The sequence below is a fragment of the Nerophis ophidion genome, linkage group LG17 (assembly GCF_033978795.1).
Source record: "Nerophis ophidion isolate RoL-2023_Sa linkage group LG17, RoL_Noph_v1.0, whole genome shotgun sequence".
NCBI classification, from domain to species: Eukaryota; Metazoa; Chordata; class Actinopteri; order Syngnathiformes; family Syngnathidae; genus Nerophis; species Nerophis ophidion.
Window position 1 is genome coordinate 21,308,588 of NC_084627.1, and position 16,008 is coordinate 21,324,595.

Below are 16,008 nucleotides of genomic sequence, written 5' to 3' on the forward strand. Positions count from 1 at the left end.
AGAACCTTGATCGTTTTTTTTTTCCAACTTACAGTAATATGCTGTAAAAAAAAAAATTGAAAAAAACTCCCTACATTTTACAGTAAAATGTATTTGTTAATTTTATACTGTAAAATTTGATGGATAATTTGCTTTGTGTCATGATCCATGGTCTGGATCATGTTTTTGTATTTTTTGTTAGTTTTGGACTCCTTTAGTTCCTGTTTGTGACACCTGAGTTTGTTTTGGTTGCCATGGTTACTTATTGTGTTCACCTGTGTCTGATTAGTGCTCGCCCGCTCACCTGCTTCCCGAGCACTAATGAGAGGCAGCATTTAAGCTTGTCTTTGGCAGTCAGTCGCCCTGGCGTCGTTGTTCTTTTCATGCTCTGTTCATGCTATTTTTTTCATGCCAAAGTTCATACTGCTCTTTTCAAGCCACAGTAAGTGTTGTTTGTTTTATGTTCATAGTTTACGTTAAAGTGTTAATTTTGTTTCCTGAGCCAAGTTGTGGCTACGCTGTGAGCGCTTTTTGTTTGTACCTTTTTTAATCACAATAAAATCATGTTTTTACCTGCACGCCATGTCCCAAGTAGTCCATCTACCTTCCTGGGAGAAGCTATGACCACCCCCCGTCATGACACTTTGAAAATCATAATAGTTAGGTATTTATTTGGATTTTGACCAACAAAGTTAGATAATATGATGAAATGACGTGGAGGGCCAGATCTGGCCCGCGGGCCTTGAGTTTGTCACCTGTGCACTAGACAAACCAATGAGCTTGTTTATAGATGTACAATAAAACTCCTCATGGGAAGTTGCCATTTGTTATATCTCTCATGACTTTGTGACATGATACAATGCACATTAATGAACACAGGAGACCGAAAAGTGACAGATTGTAGCCAAAGGCTGATTTCCATCTGCATCTCATTGCAGAGAAACACTTTTTCAGTGTTAGAGTGAGTTGTATTTTTCATGCACTTATACTTGCTGTATTTATCTGGCACAAGTGGAAAGCCGGTCCTTAAAAATAATGCCTACATTAAACCGGTTCGTGGTGCAAAAAAGATTTGGGACCACTGCACTAAAGTACTCACTACGCTTCATAGCAGGGATATTCAACTAAATTAGGGCTGCAATTCAATAAAGCTAAGGACCAGGGGAGCCGGACTTCGCCCTACACCAGAGGTGTCAAACATTTTATTTCAGGGGCCAAATGGAGGAAAATCTATTCCCAAGTGGGCCGGATTTTTAAAATCATGGCGTGATAACAGAAAAATAAAGACAACTCCGGGTTGTTTCATTTGTTTAACTTTGGCCAAAAATAGAACAAACACATTATGACAACGTACAAATCCCAAATAATCCTCTGAACGAAACACTTCAAGTTTGTGGAAAATTCTGAGGAAATAGGTGCAGCTTCAAAAACACAATGGGCCTCATTCAGCCACTGTTCTTAAGAGCAAATATTGTTCTTAGGCCCACTTACGAAGTTTTAAGGAGATTTTTGTATTCAATCAATCAATCAATGTTTATTTATAGAGCCTTAAATCACAAGTGTCTCAAAGGGCTGCACAAACCCCAACGACATCATGGGTATAGAGCCCACATAAGGGCAAGGCAAAACTCACACCCAGTGTTGTCACCAATGTTTTCTTAGCTGTGATTTGTAAGAACAAAATCTACGAGGGCTCCAGAGCACTCTAAGGGTGGCCCATTTTTCTTAAGTGTGACAATTTCCCTTACTTCTATTGTCTAATGTTAAATTAATGTTATAGATGGACAGACAGACAGACAGATAGATAGATAGATGGATAGATAGATAGATAGATAGATAGATAGATAGATAGATAGATAGATAGATAGATAGATAGATAGATAGATAGATAGATAGATAGATAGATAGATAGATAGATAGATAGATAGATAGATAGATAGATAGATAGATAGATAGATAGATAGATGGATGGATGGATGGATGGATGGATGGATGGATGGATGGATGGATGGATGGATGGATGGATGGATGGATGGATGGATGGATGGATGGATGGATGGATGGATGGATGGATGGATGGATGGATGGATGGATGGATGGATAGATAGATAGATAGATAGATAGATAGATAGATAGACAGACAGACAGATAGATAGACAGACAGACAGACAGACAGACAGACAGACAGACAGACAGACGGGCAGACAGACAGACAGACAGACATATAGCAAAATTAGCAATATATAGACATTTCAAAATACCGTACGCACGCACACACACAGACGCAGACACACACACGCACACACATACACACACACACACACACAAACAAACACACACACAGACGCAGACACACACGCCCACACACACAATGGCAATGCTTTTGCTGCTACTGAAAGATGCCGCAAATTGTGCCCTGGGGAGGGAGCGCATATTTGATAGCCATATAGACATATTTGCGCCAAGTGACGAATATTTATTTGACCGCTGCAGTCCCCCCTTTCTTAAACTTACGTTTTGACATGATGTATTTCTCCCGAGGGATAATACGAATTTATCTTCTGTAATCTGTTTGTGTTTTCTCCGTGTGTCTGATGGTCGGCTTTTCCGCTGGAATTGTGGCCTTATATGGGGAATTAAGGCTGTTTGCCTATGCAAATGTAGGAATAAAGGGAGTTTACATATGCATATTGGGGAAATGAGGGTGTGTTTTTATGCAAATTATGATAGAAATGCACGTTGCTAACCATTTGACATTCAGCAATTTAAGAACAGCAGGTGGGAACAATTTGTGCGTTTAAGAATGCGTCATGAATTTGAATGGACTCCTCTTAGGAAATCACTTAGGAAGAAAGATAAGAGGAAAAGTTAGGAACTTATTGCTGAATTGTGCCCAGTGAGCTTAGACTTTGTCTCGGTGTATCTACAAAGCCGGGATTAAATTTGAATAAGTCACAGTCTTTCTGGGACTGAACAAAAAAATGCAATATGTAAGCTCTTCGAGGTATCAAACACCTCCTTTGTCACGTCAACGTATAAATCCAGTGCTACCTCAACAAACCGGAAGAAACGGAGGTAAAAAATAATTCAAAAGGGTTAAGTTTTCTCGTTTTTTAAGGAGACATTGTGGGGGAGTAAGGGTATCAAATAACGATCTGTTCGAAGCAGAACACATAAAAGGGCAGGTTTTAAGTTTCATTTGGGTCGAGGGAGAGGAGCCGCAGCAACGCTTTACTTTGTACCTCTTGCAAGTCCTAACAGAATTGGTATTGTGACATCCAGTGGACACATTTAAAACAGCAGTTTCTTTTCATTAAAAAAAGAAAATGCATCTCATTTTAATACTTGGCAAATTCGGGACGGATAAAACCTGTTTACGGGCCTGATCTGGCCCACAAACACCTCTGCCCTACACTATTAGTCTTATTTTGCATACTTTGGAGAACCAAATTTGGATTTTAGTCTGTTTATTTAGTCAGAGTTACAGGAGTGAGCTGCGGTTTTTAAGGACCTTTTGCAAAAGAGCAAGTCAAACATCAGCACTTTTTAAGTGGCATACCTTCAAGTACCCCCAGGAGTACGCGTACCCCCATTTGAGAACCACTGCTCTAGCGCAGGGGTCACCAACCTTTTTGAAACCAAGAGCTACTTCTTGGGTACTGATTAATGTGAAGGGCTACCAGTTTGATACACACTTAAATAAATAGAATAGAATAGAATAGAATAGAATAGAGTTTTATTGTCATTATTGCAATGAACAGGTTCAAAGAAAAACGAAATTGGAGCAGCTCCTCCTAAGGTGCATATACAATATGGTAGTATAAATAGTAAAAAAAAAAGATAGAGATGACAGATGTATCTATGTATATGTATATGTATCCACACAGATGCATATCTGCATGCATATGAATACATATACACACATACATAAAACATTATTGCACATTGTAGTCTGAAAAAATTGAAAAACATTTAAACATTACACATGAGGACATGATGGACATATTGTGCTCACTCAGTGCCTGTTTAATGCTACTATGGCTCTTGGGTAAAAGCTATTTTTTTGTCTATTGGTGCTCGCTTTTAGCACCCTGTAGCGTCTGCCTGAGGGTAGCAGTTCCAGGTGGCTGTGCCCGGGGTGGAATGGGTCTTTCAGGATGCTCTGTGCTTTCCTGAGACAGCGGGAGCTGTACAGGTCAGCCAGGGGGGGGAGGGGGCATCCGATTAACTTCTGGGCGGACTTTATGACTCTCTGGAGCGCCGTTCTCTCTGCGGCCGTGCAGCTGCTGAACCACACGCAGATGCAGTAGGTCAGGATGCTCTCAATGGAGCACCGGTAGAAGGACACCAGCAGTTCCTGTGAGAGGTGGTTGTTCCTGAGTATTCTCAGGAAGTGCAGTCTCTGGTGTGCCTTCTTGATGGTAGCCGTGGTGTTGGTGCTGCAGGATAGGTCGTCGGCCAGGTGGACTCCCAGGGAGCGGAAGTCGGAGACCCTCTCCACACAGTCACCACTGATGATCAGGGGCAGGATGTCCGTTTTTTTCCTCCTGAAGTCTATGCCCAGCTCCTTGGTCTTGGAGGTGTTCAGGGCCAGGTTGTTGACTTTGCACCAATCCGACAGCTTCTCCACCTCATACCGATATGCAGCCTCGTCTCCCTCCGAGATGAGCCCCACTACGGTGGTGTCATCCACCGTAAAATAAATTGCCAGAAATAGCTAATTTGCTCAATTTACCTTTAATAAATAAATATATATATATATATATATATATATATATATATATATATATATATATATATATATATATATATATATATATATATATATATATGGGTATTTCTCTTTGTCATTCCGTCGTACATTTTTTTCCTTTTACGGAAGGTTTTTTGTAGAGAATAAATGATGAAAAAACACTTAATTGAACGGTTTAAAAGAGGAGAAAACAGGAAAAAAAAATATTGAATTTTGAAACATAGTTTATCTTCAATTTCGACTCTTTAAAATTCAAAATTTAACCGAAGAAAAAGAAGAGAAAAACGATCTAATTTAAATCTTTTTGAAAAAATTTAAAAAAGAATTTATGGAACATCATCAATAATTTTCCCTGATTAAGATTAATTTTAGAATTTTGATGACATGTTTTAAATAGGTTAGAATCCAATCTGCACTTTGTTAGAATATAGAACAAATTGGACCAAGCTATATTTCTAACAAAGACAAATTTAAAAGACTTTGAAATAACATTTAAATTTGATTCTACATTTGCCAGAATATTTTTTGGGAATTTTAATCATAATAGGTTTGAAGAAATATTTCACAAATATTCTTTGTCTAAAAAACAGAAGTTAAAATGAAGAATTAAATTAAAATGTAATTATTATTCTTTACAATGAAAAAAATAACAATTTACTTTAACATTGATTTAAATTGTCAGGAAAGAAGAGGAAGGAATTTAAAAGGTAAAAGGAAATGTGTGTTTAAAAATCTTAAAATATTTTTTAAAGTTGTATTTTTTTTCTCTAATATGGTCTTTCTGAAAGTTACAAGAAGCAAAGTAAAAAAATAAATGAAGTTATTTAAACAAGTGAAGACCAAGTCTTTAAAATATTTTCCTGGATTTTTAAATTCTATTTGAGTTTTGTCTCTTTGTCTCTTAGAATTAAAAATGTCAGGCAAAGCGAGACCAGCTTGCTAGTAAATAAAAAATTGAGGCAGCTCACTGGTAAGTGCTGCTATTAGAGCTATTTTTAGAACAGGCCAGCGGCCGACTCATTTGGTCGTTACAGGCTACCTGGTGCCCACGGGTTAGGGTTAGGGTGACCCCTGCTCTAGCGGGTGACTTTTCAAATGATGCCACACATTAGCAGTGGTGCTACTTTTTGTAGCAACGCTTTTGCCGCATGATTGTTCAACATATTGCCGCTTGAAGCCAAACCACCGCCAGACAATACAGCCTGTGCTGTTTTTCTTGGGATTTAATTCTTCCTCCATTTTTTTTACCAGATTCCCACCTTCTCTCTCTCGTATTACCACTCGCAACGTACCTTTAGCACCACAGCCAATGTTACCCATGCTGCTACCTCTCTGCTCGGGAGGACGAGTGACGTTGCAAACGTGACAGTACGTGACATATGTAAAAAGGTGCGCTTGTTTTAAGTCTCTGTGAGAATGAGAGTCAAGAAAGAGTGGGAAACACATGCAGTGTAATGCCTGGAGCTAAAAGCAACTGCGTGAGGCCATATACTCGAATATCACAATATAGTCATTTTCTATATCGCACAGAGACAAACCCACGATATATCGAGTACATCGATATATCGCCCAGCCCTAGTTTACAGTGGTCCAGGTTGGGAGCGATGTTTGTTTTGAACTCAACTTGGGGGTTGGTATGGTTTCCTTCCCATTGAATAGCCCTAATCAATATTATTGCCCTATGTAAGAAAAAAATACTTGCAGAAATGTTATGGGTTTATTGAGTAGTCTAGTGATGTACTGTAGCCAAGGGCACTGTACTAGGAGGAAAGCTAGGATGATTCTAATAGGTAAAACAGCAACAGCTGCCCAGGGAGCCCAATGTGTTTTTTTTTGTTCACGAGACCCATAATTCTTTTAAACTATTATTTTTGCTTCCCTGCTATCATTGCAACTGTGTTGCGTTTAACATCTGTAATGTAAGCTTCAATTACTAACTAATTAGCCTACTACTCCACAGTGGTAAGCAACTCTTCCACACAACAAATTACGCTGATTTGCCCGTCTTGTCTATGGATGTTCGCAATCATCCAGGTCATTGTACTCTTAGGGCATTCAATCGATCACAACTGGACTGTTTGGTTTCTCTAAGAAGACGTTTCGCCGGTCAGCCAAAGAGGCTTCATCAGTTCATGCTCATAGACTTAGATTGGTCAGATCTACTCATGCGAAACATCTTCTTGGACAAACCAAACAGTCCAGTTGTGATCGATCGAATGCCCTGAGAGTACCATGACCTGGATGATTAGTCTTACACTTAGACCAGGGGCGCTCACACTTTTTCTGCAGGCGAGCTACTTTTCAATTGACCAAGTCGAGGAGATCAACCTCATTCCTATTTATAATTTATATTCATTTATTTATGAAAAAGACATTTTGTTAACAAGTTAATGGTGTTTAATGATAATACAAGCATGTTTAACACACATAGATTCCTTTCTTTCATGAAGACAAGAATATAAGTTGGTGTATTTGATTCTGATGACTTGCATTCATTGGAATCAGACAGTGGTGCTGATAACGTCCGCATTTTCAAATGGAGGAAAAAAAAAGTCCTCCTTTCTGTCCAATACCACATGAAAGTGGTTGGATTTGGCATCTCATTTGTCCAACTTGCATACTCGTTTTTAAACACTTTGTTATGAGAGTAGCATATGTGTGTGGCCCTTTAATGTCTGGCAGCAGGTGAGTGATGTAGGTGAGTGTGCGGGTGGGCAAGCAAGTGAGAAAGCGGTCGCTGAGAGCGGGGGAGAAATGCATTGGCATCAAACTCCGTAGCTTGCTAGCTTGTGCACGCTAGCTTTCTGAGACTCTTATTTTGTTAGCACAGGCAGGATGAAACAGGTCTTTTATGGTGAAGACAGGAACTGTGCAGTCGGTCTTTAGAGTTTTGACAGTAGGTACGGAGTCTCTAGAAATAAAATGTGTTTCTCTGCGTCCGCCCTGTTAGTGATTTTTTTCTTAAATATGAGCTCGCAGCAGCCAGCGTCATCTCACAAGCTCCTCGGGTGCCGAGAATGTCAAACAACTGACGAAAGTGAAGTCTTGGTATGGTTGATGATTGCTCATTTTTATGTATATTTTTTAATGCCTGGCTTGAGATCGACTGACACACCCTCCGAGATCGACCAGTCGATCGCGATCGACGTAATGGGCACCCCTGACTTAGACTAAGTCAAATAGATGATCATCATTAGCTCTAGTCTGTCGAGATCTGACCATTTTAAGTCTATGAGCATGAACTGATGACGAGAGTACAATGACCTGGATGATTAGTCTTAGACTTAGACTAAGTCAAAAACAAGATCATCATAAACTCTAGTCTGACTAAATCTGACCAATCTAAGTCTAAGACTAGATTTAACCAATCGAAGTCTATGAGCATGAACTAATGAAGCCTACTTGGATGTCCGGCAAAATGTCTTCTAAAACAAACAGTCCAGTTGCGATCAATTAAATGCACTGAGATGTGTTAGCTTTATAGTACAGATTACTCTCATTGATATTAACTAAACAGTTTTGTTTGTTGTTTTTTTTGCTTCATCATGTAAAGACATAACGAGAAATTATTACTAACGGGTTTTAATTTGAGGTATGATTCAATAGTGCGTGCTCTTAATCTATTACTCTGTGTTAATACTGTGTATCATCATTAACAAGCTTTGATCCTTGAGTATCGCAATATTTAAAGGGATGCTAAGGAGTAGCGTAAAGTTGTTTTTTTTCCTGGTTGTTTTTCATAATATATTTATACCATAAACAGGTTTTAATTTGAGATATGATTCAATGTTGTGTGCTCTTAATCTATTGCTCAGTGTTTACACTGTACTGCATTTAAGTCCCATCTTAAAACTCATTTGTATACTCTAGCCTTTGAATAGACCCCACTTTTAGACCAGTTGATCTGCCGTTTCTTTTTTGCTCTGCTCTGCCCCCCTCCGCCTCGTGGAGGGTGGGGGCACAGGTTCGGTGGCCACGGATGAAGTGCTGGCTGTCCAAGGTTGGGACCCTGTGCATCGGTTGCTGACCTGTCTCCGCTCGGGGTAGTCTCCTGCTGTCCCTACTATGGACTGGGATCTCACAATTATGTTAGATCCACTATGGCAGTGGTTCTTAACCTGGGTTCGATCGAACCCTAGGGGTTCGGTGAGACGGCCTCAGGGGTTCGGCAGAGATCAAAACACACCTGACTCATAAGGTAAATAAAAACTTCTCCCTATCGGCGTATTATGGATACCCCTAAACAATGTTTCCTCTAATTTTACATCTGATTTTCAGGAGTGTAATTTGTTGTGGTTCATTTTGTGCACCAGTAAAAAAAAACATATAACTTTGTCTTGAATTTGAAACAAAACAAAACTTTTATTTGTCACTAAAGAAGCATTCGGTGAATGCGCATATGAAACTGCTGGGGTTCGGTAGCTCCAACAAGGTTAAGAACCACTGCACTATGGACTGGACTCACAATATTATGCTAGATCCACTCGACGTCCATTGCACAGGTCGCTCTGGAGGGCGGTCCCCACATCTGTGGTCCTCTCCAAGATTTTTCATTGTCCGATTGGGTTGAGTTTTTCCTTGCCCTGACGTGAGATCTGAACCCAGGATGTCGTTGTGGCTTGTGCAGCCATTTGAGACACTTGTGATTTAGGGCTATATAAATAAACATTGACTGATGATTGATTTGATCATCATTTTCAAGCTTTGACCCTCGAGTATCGCAATATTTGTATATAAAGGGATGCTAAGGTGTAGTGTAATGTGTTTTTTTCTCGTAGTTGTGCATCATAATATATTTTTACCATAAACTTTTGACAAAAAAATGCAATAATAAGCATTAGGTTCATTGACGTCATTGAAATTATTTTTCTCATAACTTAACCAAGCCATATCCTTTTTAGCCAATGTTGAGATCTCAAGTACTGTTGTTACAAACAAACACAATTTCAACATGTTCCAAATAAAACGGTGACCTGTGTTTTGCGCACAAAACAAATAGCGGACTACATTCAATTGAATGATTGAATGTTTGTTTCCCCCTTGTGAAATACAGTGGTACTTCTTTCTGTAAGTATGTGGTAGATGTCAGGTACGAGTCGAACTAAAACTAATACATCTTCAAAATGTAGCTGCATACAGAAATGTCTTAGCGTCATTGAGACAGCATGGACTCCCAACCAATATAAGCCAGCAGCTGCTAAACCTAACAAGTAGAGAGTAAAAAAGAAAATGTCATACTTACAACCATACCATTTAGCGACACCCAGCAGTCAGGGGGGAAGTCTTGGAGGAGAGGCACCAGATACTGGAGACATCCATCCCAGTGACACAGGAGCAGCATCATGCCTATCAAATTAAATATTCTTACCACAGCACTAGCCAGGTCATAGGTCATGTGGAAAATCTGTGGAGAAGCAAAGCAGAGAGTCGGTTAGACCGCTTTGGAGTCGTTACAAAAACTGTGAGTCCTTCCTATGACTGAATCACAAATTCTAAAATATCTACAATTGCAGCCGAAATGGTCGCCCCGTTTGGGCCACTTGAGAATTTGGTCGTCGCTGGTGAGTTTGTGCTGTACTCACAGATGTGGAGCGGTGCATAATTCAACATGGCCGCACTCCAAAACAAACTGTCTCGCAGAAACAGACATATGGACAGAAGTGGGTAGAGTAGCCAGAAATTGTACTCAAGTAAGAGTACTGTTACTTTAGAGATGTATTACTCAAGTAAAAGTAAGGAGTAGTCACCCAAATATTTACTTGAGTAAAAGTAAAACGTATGTTGTGAAAAAACTACTCAAGCACTGAGTAACTGATGAGTAACCTGTTTGTTTAATGATGACGGCAACAAGTAATGCACAAAAACATAAAAATAGCAATGAACAAATTCAGAACCAGGAATATCCCCTAAGCAACTAAAACAATAATATATATTAAATAATATATATTTGGTTTTACACTGTATTGAAAAAAATGTTAAAATGAATTTTACCTTTGCAACCTCATTATACTATTGGATAAGTTTTATATTCATAAATGTAAGTTTTTCAATAGCGAACCTATTTTTTGTGCCTTTAAAAAAGATTTAGAACTCTGCATTAAAACGCTCTACCTCTAACAACCAAAAATCTGTGAAAACGATGATGCTGTGTTCCAAATGTAAGTTATTTACTGAGATTGAGTGAGCCTATGGCTTTGCACTTTGTTTATTATATATATATATATATATATATATATATATATATATATATATATATATATATATATATATATATTTTTTTTTTGCATTCTATTTTAGTTACTTTGAATTTACAACCCCCTGGCGCTGTTTTGTACGGTTTTTATACTGTTTTGTACTTACTTTGATTGTTATTTTCAACTGTTTGTAAATGTTGAAATCTATAAATAAAAGTTTATTAAAAAAAAAGGAAAAATTTGCAGTTAACCATGTGACCGCCTGGCTCTGTTTGATTGGTGAAACGGAGTCAAACGTCACCAGTGACTGCATTTGATTGGTGAAACGGAGTCAAACGTCACCCGTGACTGCATTTGATTGGTGAAACGCAGGCATGTGATAGATCCTACTTTGAAGGTCTGTCTGACAAAACAAAAAAAGCGTGCATTAACAGATCGATAAAAATCGGTAGCGAGTAGCGAGCTGAATGTAGATAAATGGAGCGGATTAAAAGTAGCGTTTCTTCTCTATAAATATACTCAAGTTAGAGTAAAAGTATGTTACATTAAAACTACTCTTAGAAGTACAATTTATCCCAAAAGCTACTCAAGTAGATTTAACGGAGTAAACGTAGCGCGTTACTACCCACCTCTGCATATGGAGGACCGTGTGTGTGTTTCTCTGCAAAAAGACCAGGCCACATTTAAGTTCATTGTTCTGTTAATGCCATAATGACCGTTTATGTCTCTGGATTGAATCTGAAATTTTAACAAAATAAAAGAGCAAATAATTGTGTATTTTAGCTAGCGGGAAACTACTTAAGTTAAAGTTAAAGTACCACTGATAGTCTCACACACACGCTAGGTTTGGTGAAATTACCCACTGCATTTAGATTAGATTAGATAGTACTTTATTTATTCCTTCAGGAAAATAAACATTTTCAGCACAATCTCATTCAAGATCAGACAAACATTACAGGGAGACAGAACAGAATCGCTGACGGGTCTGCTGGCTTCCAGCGGCCCTTACAAAAAAGATGAAATACAGGTAAACAAGGAGGGTAATGGGAGGAAAAATAAAAGATTAAAATAAAATAAAATAAAATAATTTGACCCATCCCCTTGTTCCACTTCCTGGGAGGTGAGGGGAGCAGCGAGCAGCAGCGGTGGTCGCGCTCGGGAATCATTTTGGTGATTTAACCCCCAATTCCAACCCTTGATGCTGAGTGCCAAGCAGGGAGGTAAAGGCATTTTCATAGTCTCTGGTATGACTCGGTCGGGTTTGGAACTCACGACTGACCGATCTACTACTTTACATGGTAAATAGTGGATATCATTATGATTCATTTTTATTGTATTAATATTTGGACCAAAAGTATCAATATTACTGTATCACGATATTGTTAAAATTGGCTCCTTGGTCCAGTGTTCTTTAAAGGTGCAGAAATATTTTGAGTGACACAACATGACATAGCACAGTAACACACAAATTGGATATTTTTTGTTGTGTTGTTGGCTTTTTATCTTTTTCCTGTTCATCTTTCACTTTTTTAGAAGTGTCTTATAATTAATAGTTGACTATTTTGCACTTGGATCATTGGGAGGACAACCCATCTGCATCATACTTGCGGATGCTTGAAGGTAAACACGGTAAATCCGATAATAACTGCAATTACGGTTTACAAGAGTACAATAACTCTACCACAAAGTTTCAGAGAAATCAATTTGTACGTTTTAAGAAAATACCCTGTGATTTAGGGGCGCCATGGTCACGCAGTCGTGACCGGGGCGGAAAAGGTATACATCTCAGGGGGGTTAAAGGTTGCGTAACTGCTTTTTGCAGATCATGTGGTACTGATGGCACCTTCGGTTCGTGACCTTCAGCTCTCACTGGATCGGTTCGCAGCCAAGTGTTCAGCGGCTGGAAAGAGGATCAGAATCTCCAAATCTGAGGCCATGGTTCTCAGCAGGAAAACAATGGTTTGTACAGTCCAGGTAGAGAACAAGACTTTTTCCCAGGTGGAGGAGTTTAAGTATCTCGGGGTCTTGTTCACGAGTGAGGGAAAGATGGAGAAGAAAATCAGCCAGAGAATCGGAGTAGCTGGGGCAGTATTGCAGTCTCTCTGTCGCACTTTGGGGCGAAACGAGAGCTGAGCCAGAAGGCAAAGCTCTCAGCCTACTAGGCTATCTACATTCCTACTCTCACCTATGGTCATGAAATGTGGGTCGTGACTGAAAGAATAAGATCGCGGGTACAAGCGGCCGAAATGAGTTTTCTCAGAAGGGTGGCTGGCATCTCCCTTGGAGATAGGGTGAGAAGTTCAGTCACCCAAGAGAGACTCGGCGTAGAGCCGCCGCTTCTTGGCTTGGAAAGGAGCCACCTTAGGTGGTTTGGGCATCTCGTGCAAATGCCTCACGAGCGTCTCCTTAGGGATGTCCTCGTTGCACGTCCCACTGGGAAGAGAACCCGCGGCAGGCCAAGGACCAGATGGGGGGATTACATCTCCTCTCTGGCCTGGGAACACTTCGGGATCCACCAGGAGGAAGTTGCTAATGTTGCTCTGGAGAGGGAAGTCTGGGGGTCTCTGCTGGAGCTGTTGTCCCTCCGACCCGAGTCCGGATAAGCGGTTGAAGATGGATGGATGGATTTAGGGGAGCCCCCCGTAAAATCCATTCACATCCAAATCAGGATTGTTATTTATTTCAATTCTAAATCAAGTCATACATTTCAATTGTCAATGTATTATTTTGTTTTCAAGGATTCATTTTAAAAATACGTTTTTTAGCCAAGAGATGCATTTGTAACCTGTAGCCTGTTTTGAAAATGTTTTACAGTAATTTTTACACCAAATAATATTTTATAAAAATCGGTTTGAATAGAGAATTGTGTACTATCACGAATCGATTCAGAGTCAAACTGTCCCCCCAGGAATCGGAATTGAATTGTGAGTTGAGGTAGGAGCTCCATCCCTATTATATAGTTATCCCTTATACTGAGGGTCAGCAACCCGCGTCTCTCGAGCCGCATGCGGCTCTTTAGCACCGCCCTAGTGGCTACCTGGACCTTTTTAAAAAATGGAAAAATATAGTATTGTTTAATAATGTTTCTGTAGGAGGACACACATATTACAAACTTTCCTAATTGTTAAAAAGCCCACTGTTTAATATGTTTGTATTTATGCTTCACTAATGAGAGTATTTGGCCAGCGCCGTTTTGTCCTACTGATTTTGGCAGCCCTTGAACTTACCGTAGTTGGTTTACGTATACAACTTTCTCCGTCGCTTTATGTCACTCTTTCTTTGTCTCATTTTGTCCACCAAACATTTTATGCTGTGCATGAAAGCACAAAGGTGAGCTTTGTTGATGTTATTGACTTGCGTGGAGTGCTAATAATCCATGCTAACATGCCATTTAGGCTAGCTGTGTGTACATATTGCATCATTATGCCTTGTTTATAGGTATATTTGAGTTCTTTTAATTTCCTTTACTTATGTCTTCTGTGTATTTAATTTATATTTGCATGTGTCATGTACAATTGGCTGCATTGCTGATTGTGTGACATGTTGTTCCAGACCACAGCAAACATTACCCAGCATGCAAATATTGTAATAAATCCATTGGAAGAAGACAGTCTGTCCTTTCCTTGAACTTGGGCACACACAAATTTACCTTTGGCCTTTTTAAACTAGTAATTTCCAGGAGTTATCTCACCCTCTGAGTCACTTACTTAAATGCGTTGTCTTTATTATAACACTTTTAACTTTTTGCGGCCCCAGACAGATTAGTTTTTTGTGTTTTTGTTCCAATATGGCTCTTTCAACATGTTGGGTTGCCGACCACTGCCTTATACCACTGACTGTTTTACTACAAGTACAGAAAGCTAAATAAATCATGTAGCATCAGATGCTAAACCTGATAACGAGAAATCACATTTTAAAACGGTGTAATATACATCTGACATTTTATCGCAGCTTATCGATAAACCATACTGTATATCATACATGCATTTATACTACAAAGTTTAATGAAAATGGTCGACTTTGTGCTGTTCTACTGTAGCTACCATAAACAATGCATGGTGCTAATTTTGCGCAAGAAACAGTTTGAACGTTACAAACAGAAGATGATCACTGGGCCAGGACGAGAAGAAAACTATTTCAGTGCCTTGCCAAAAAAAAGCAATGAGAATGGTCCTATTTACCTACTGAGTGTAATTAGCATGATGACATCCATCCAGGTTAAGTATTCTATAATTCATCTGACTAAGAATGAATTTATTTCAGTTAAATATGAATATCTACAGCAATAGTCGCTGATTGGTGAGTTCAGGCAATAAACCCGTCAATTTAAATGTTTTGGCTAATTGTAGTCTATTTTTAAGTTAATGGTTTTCCTTTTCTCTCCAAGCACCTATTCTAATTAATCAGGGGTGAAATGACTGTTTGGTTGATTGGGCCTATTTTGTGAGCTAACTAGCGGGTTTTTACATGCACATCCAAAACGGTAAGAGGACATTAATTCCCGTCCTTTGATAAGTGGGGTTTTGTTTTATAACATGAAGTAGTTATGAAGTTATAGCGGAGAGCTGGATTATTAAACTGAGTTGTTTAGAGGGAAACTTTTTAGAAAGTAATGAATCCGTCATTATTATCATAATATATATTATTTCTATTATTATTATTATCATTATTATGTATGGCAGATGTCAAACCAAGCCTTGATTTAAACTTTAACTAAGTCATCCATCCATCCATCCATTCATCCATCCATCCATCCATTCATCCATCCATCCGTTTTTCTGGCGCTTATCCGAGTCCGGGTCAAGGGGTTAGTAGTCCAAGCAAAGATGCCCAGATTTCCCTGTCCCTAGTCACACAGAGGGGACACTGAGGCGTTCCCAGGCCAGCTGTGAGACATAGTCCTTCCAGCTTTGCCTCGGTCTGCCCCGAAGCCTCCTACCGGCTGGACATGCCCGAAACACCTCACCGGTGACGCCAAGAGGCATCCGTAGCAGATACCCGAGCCACTTCAGCTGCTTCCTCTCGACGTGAAGGAGCAGCGGTTCTACTCTGAGCCTCTCCCGGATGACCGAGCTCCTCACC

The 16,008-nt window shown here is 39.5% G+C and overlaps 1 protein-coding gene across 1 annotated transcript in view; it reads right to left on the reverse strand.

Annotated features, from left to right (window-relative positions):
• Nucleotides 1–16,008, reverse strand: part of LOC133536203 (potassium/sodium hyperpolarization-activated cyclic nucleotide-gated channel 1) — a 284,495-nt gene that overhangs the window by 127,334 nt on the left and 141,153 nt on the right. The window contains exon 3 of the mRNA XM_061876534.1: nucleotides 9,975–10,136. Within this exon, the coding sequence (XP_061732518.1) occupies nucleotides 9,975–10,136 (162 nt within the window). The remainder of the gene's footprint in view (nucleotides 1–9,974; nucleotides 10,137–16,008) is intronic.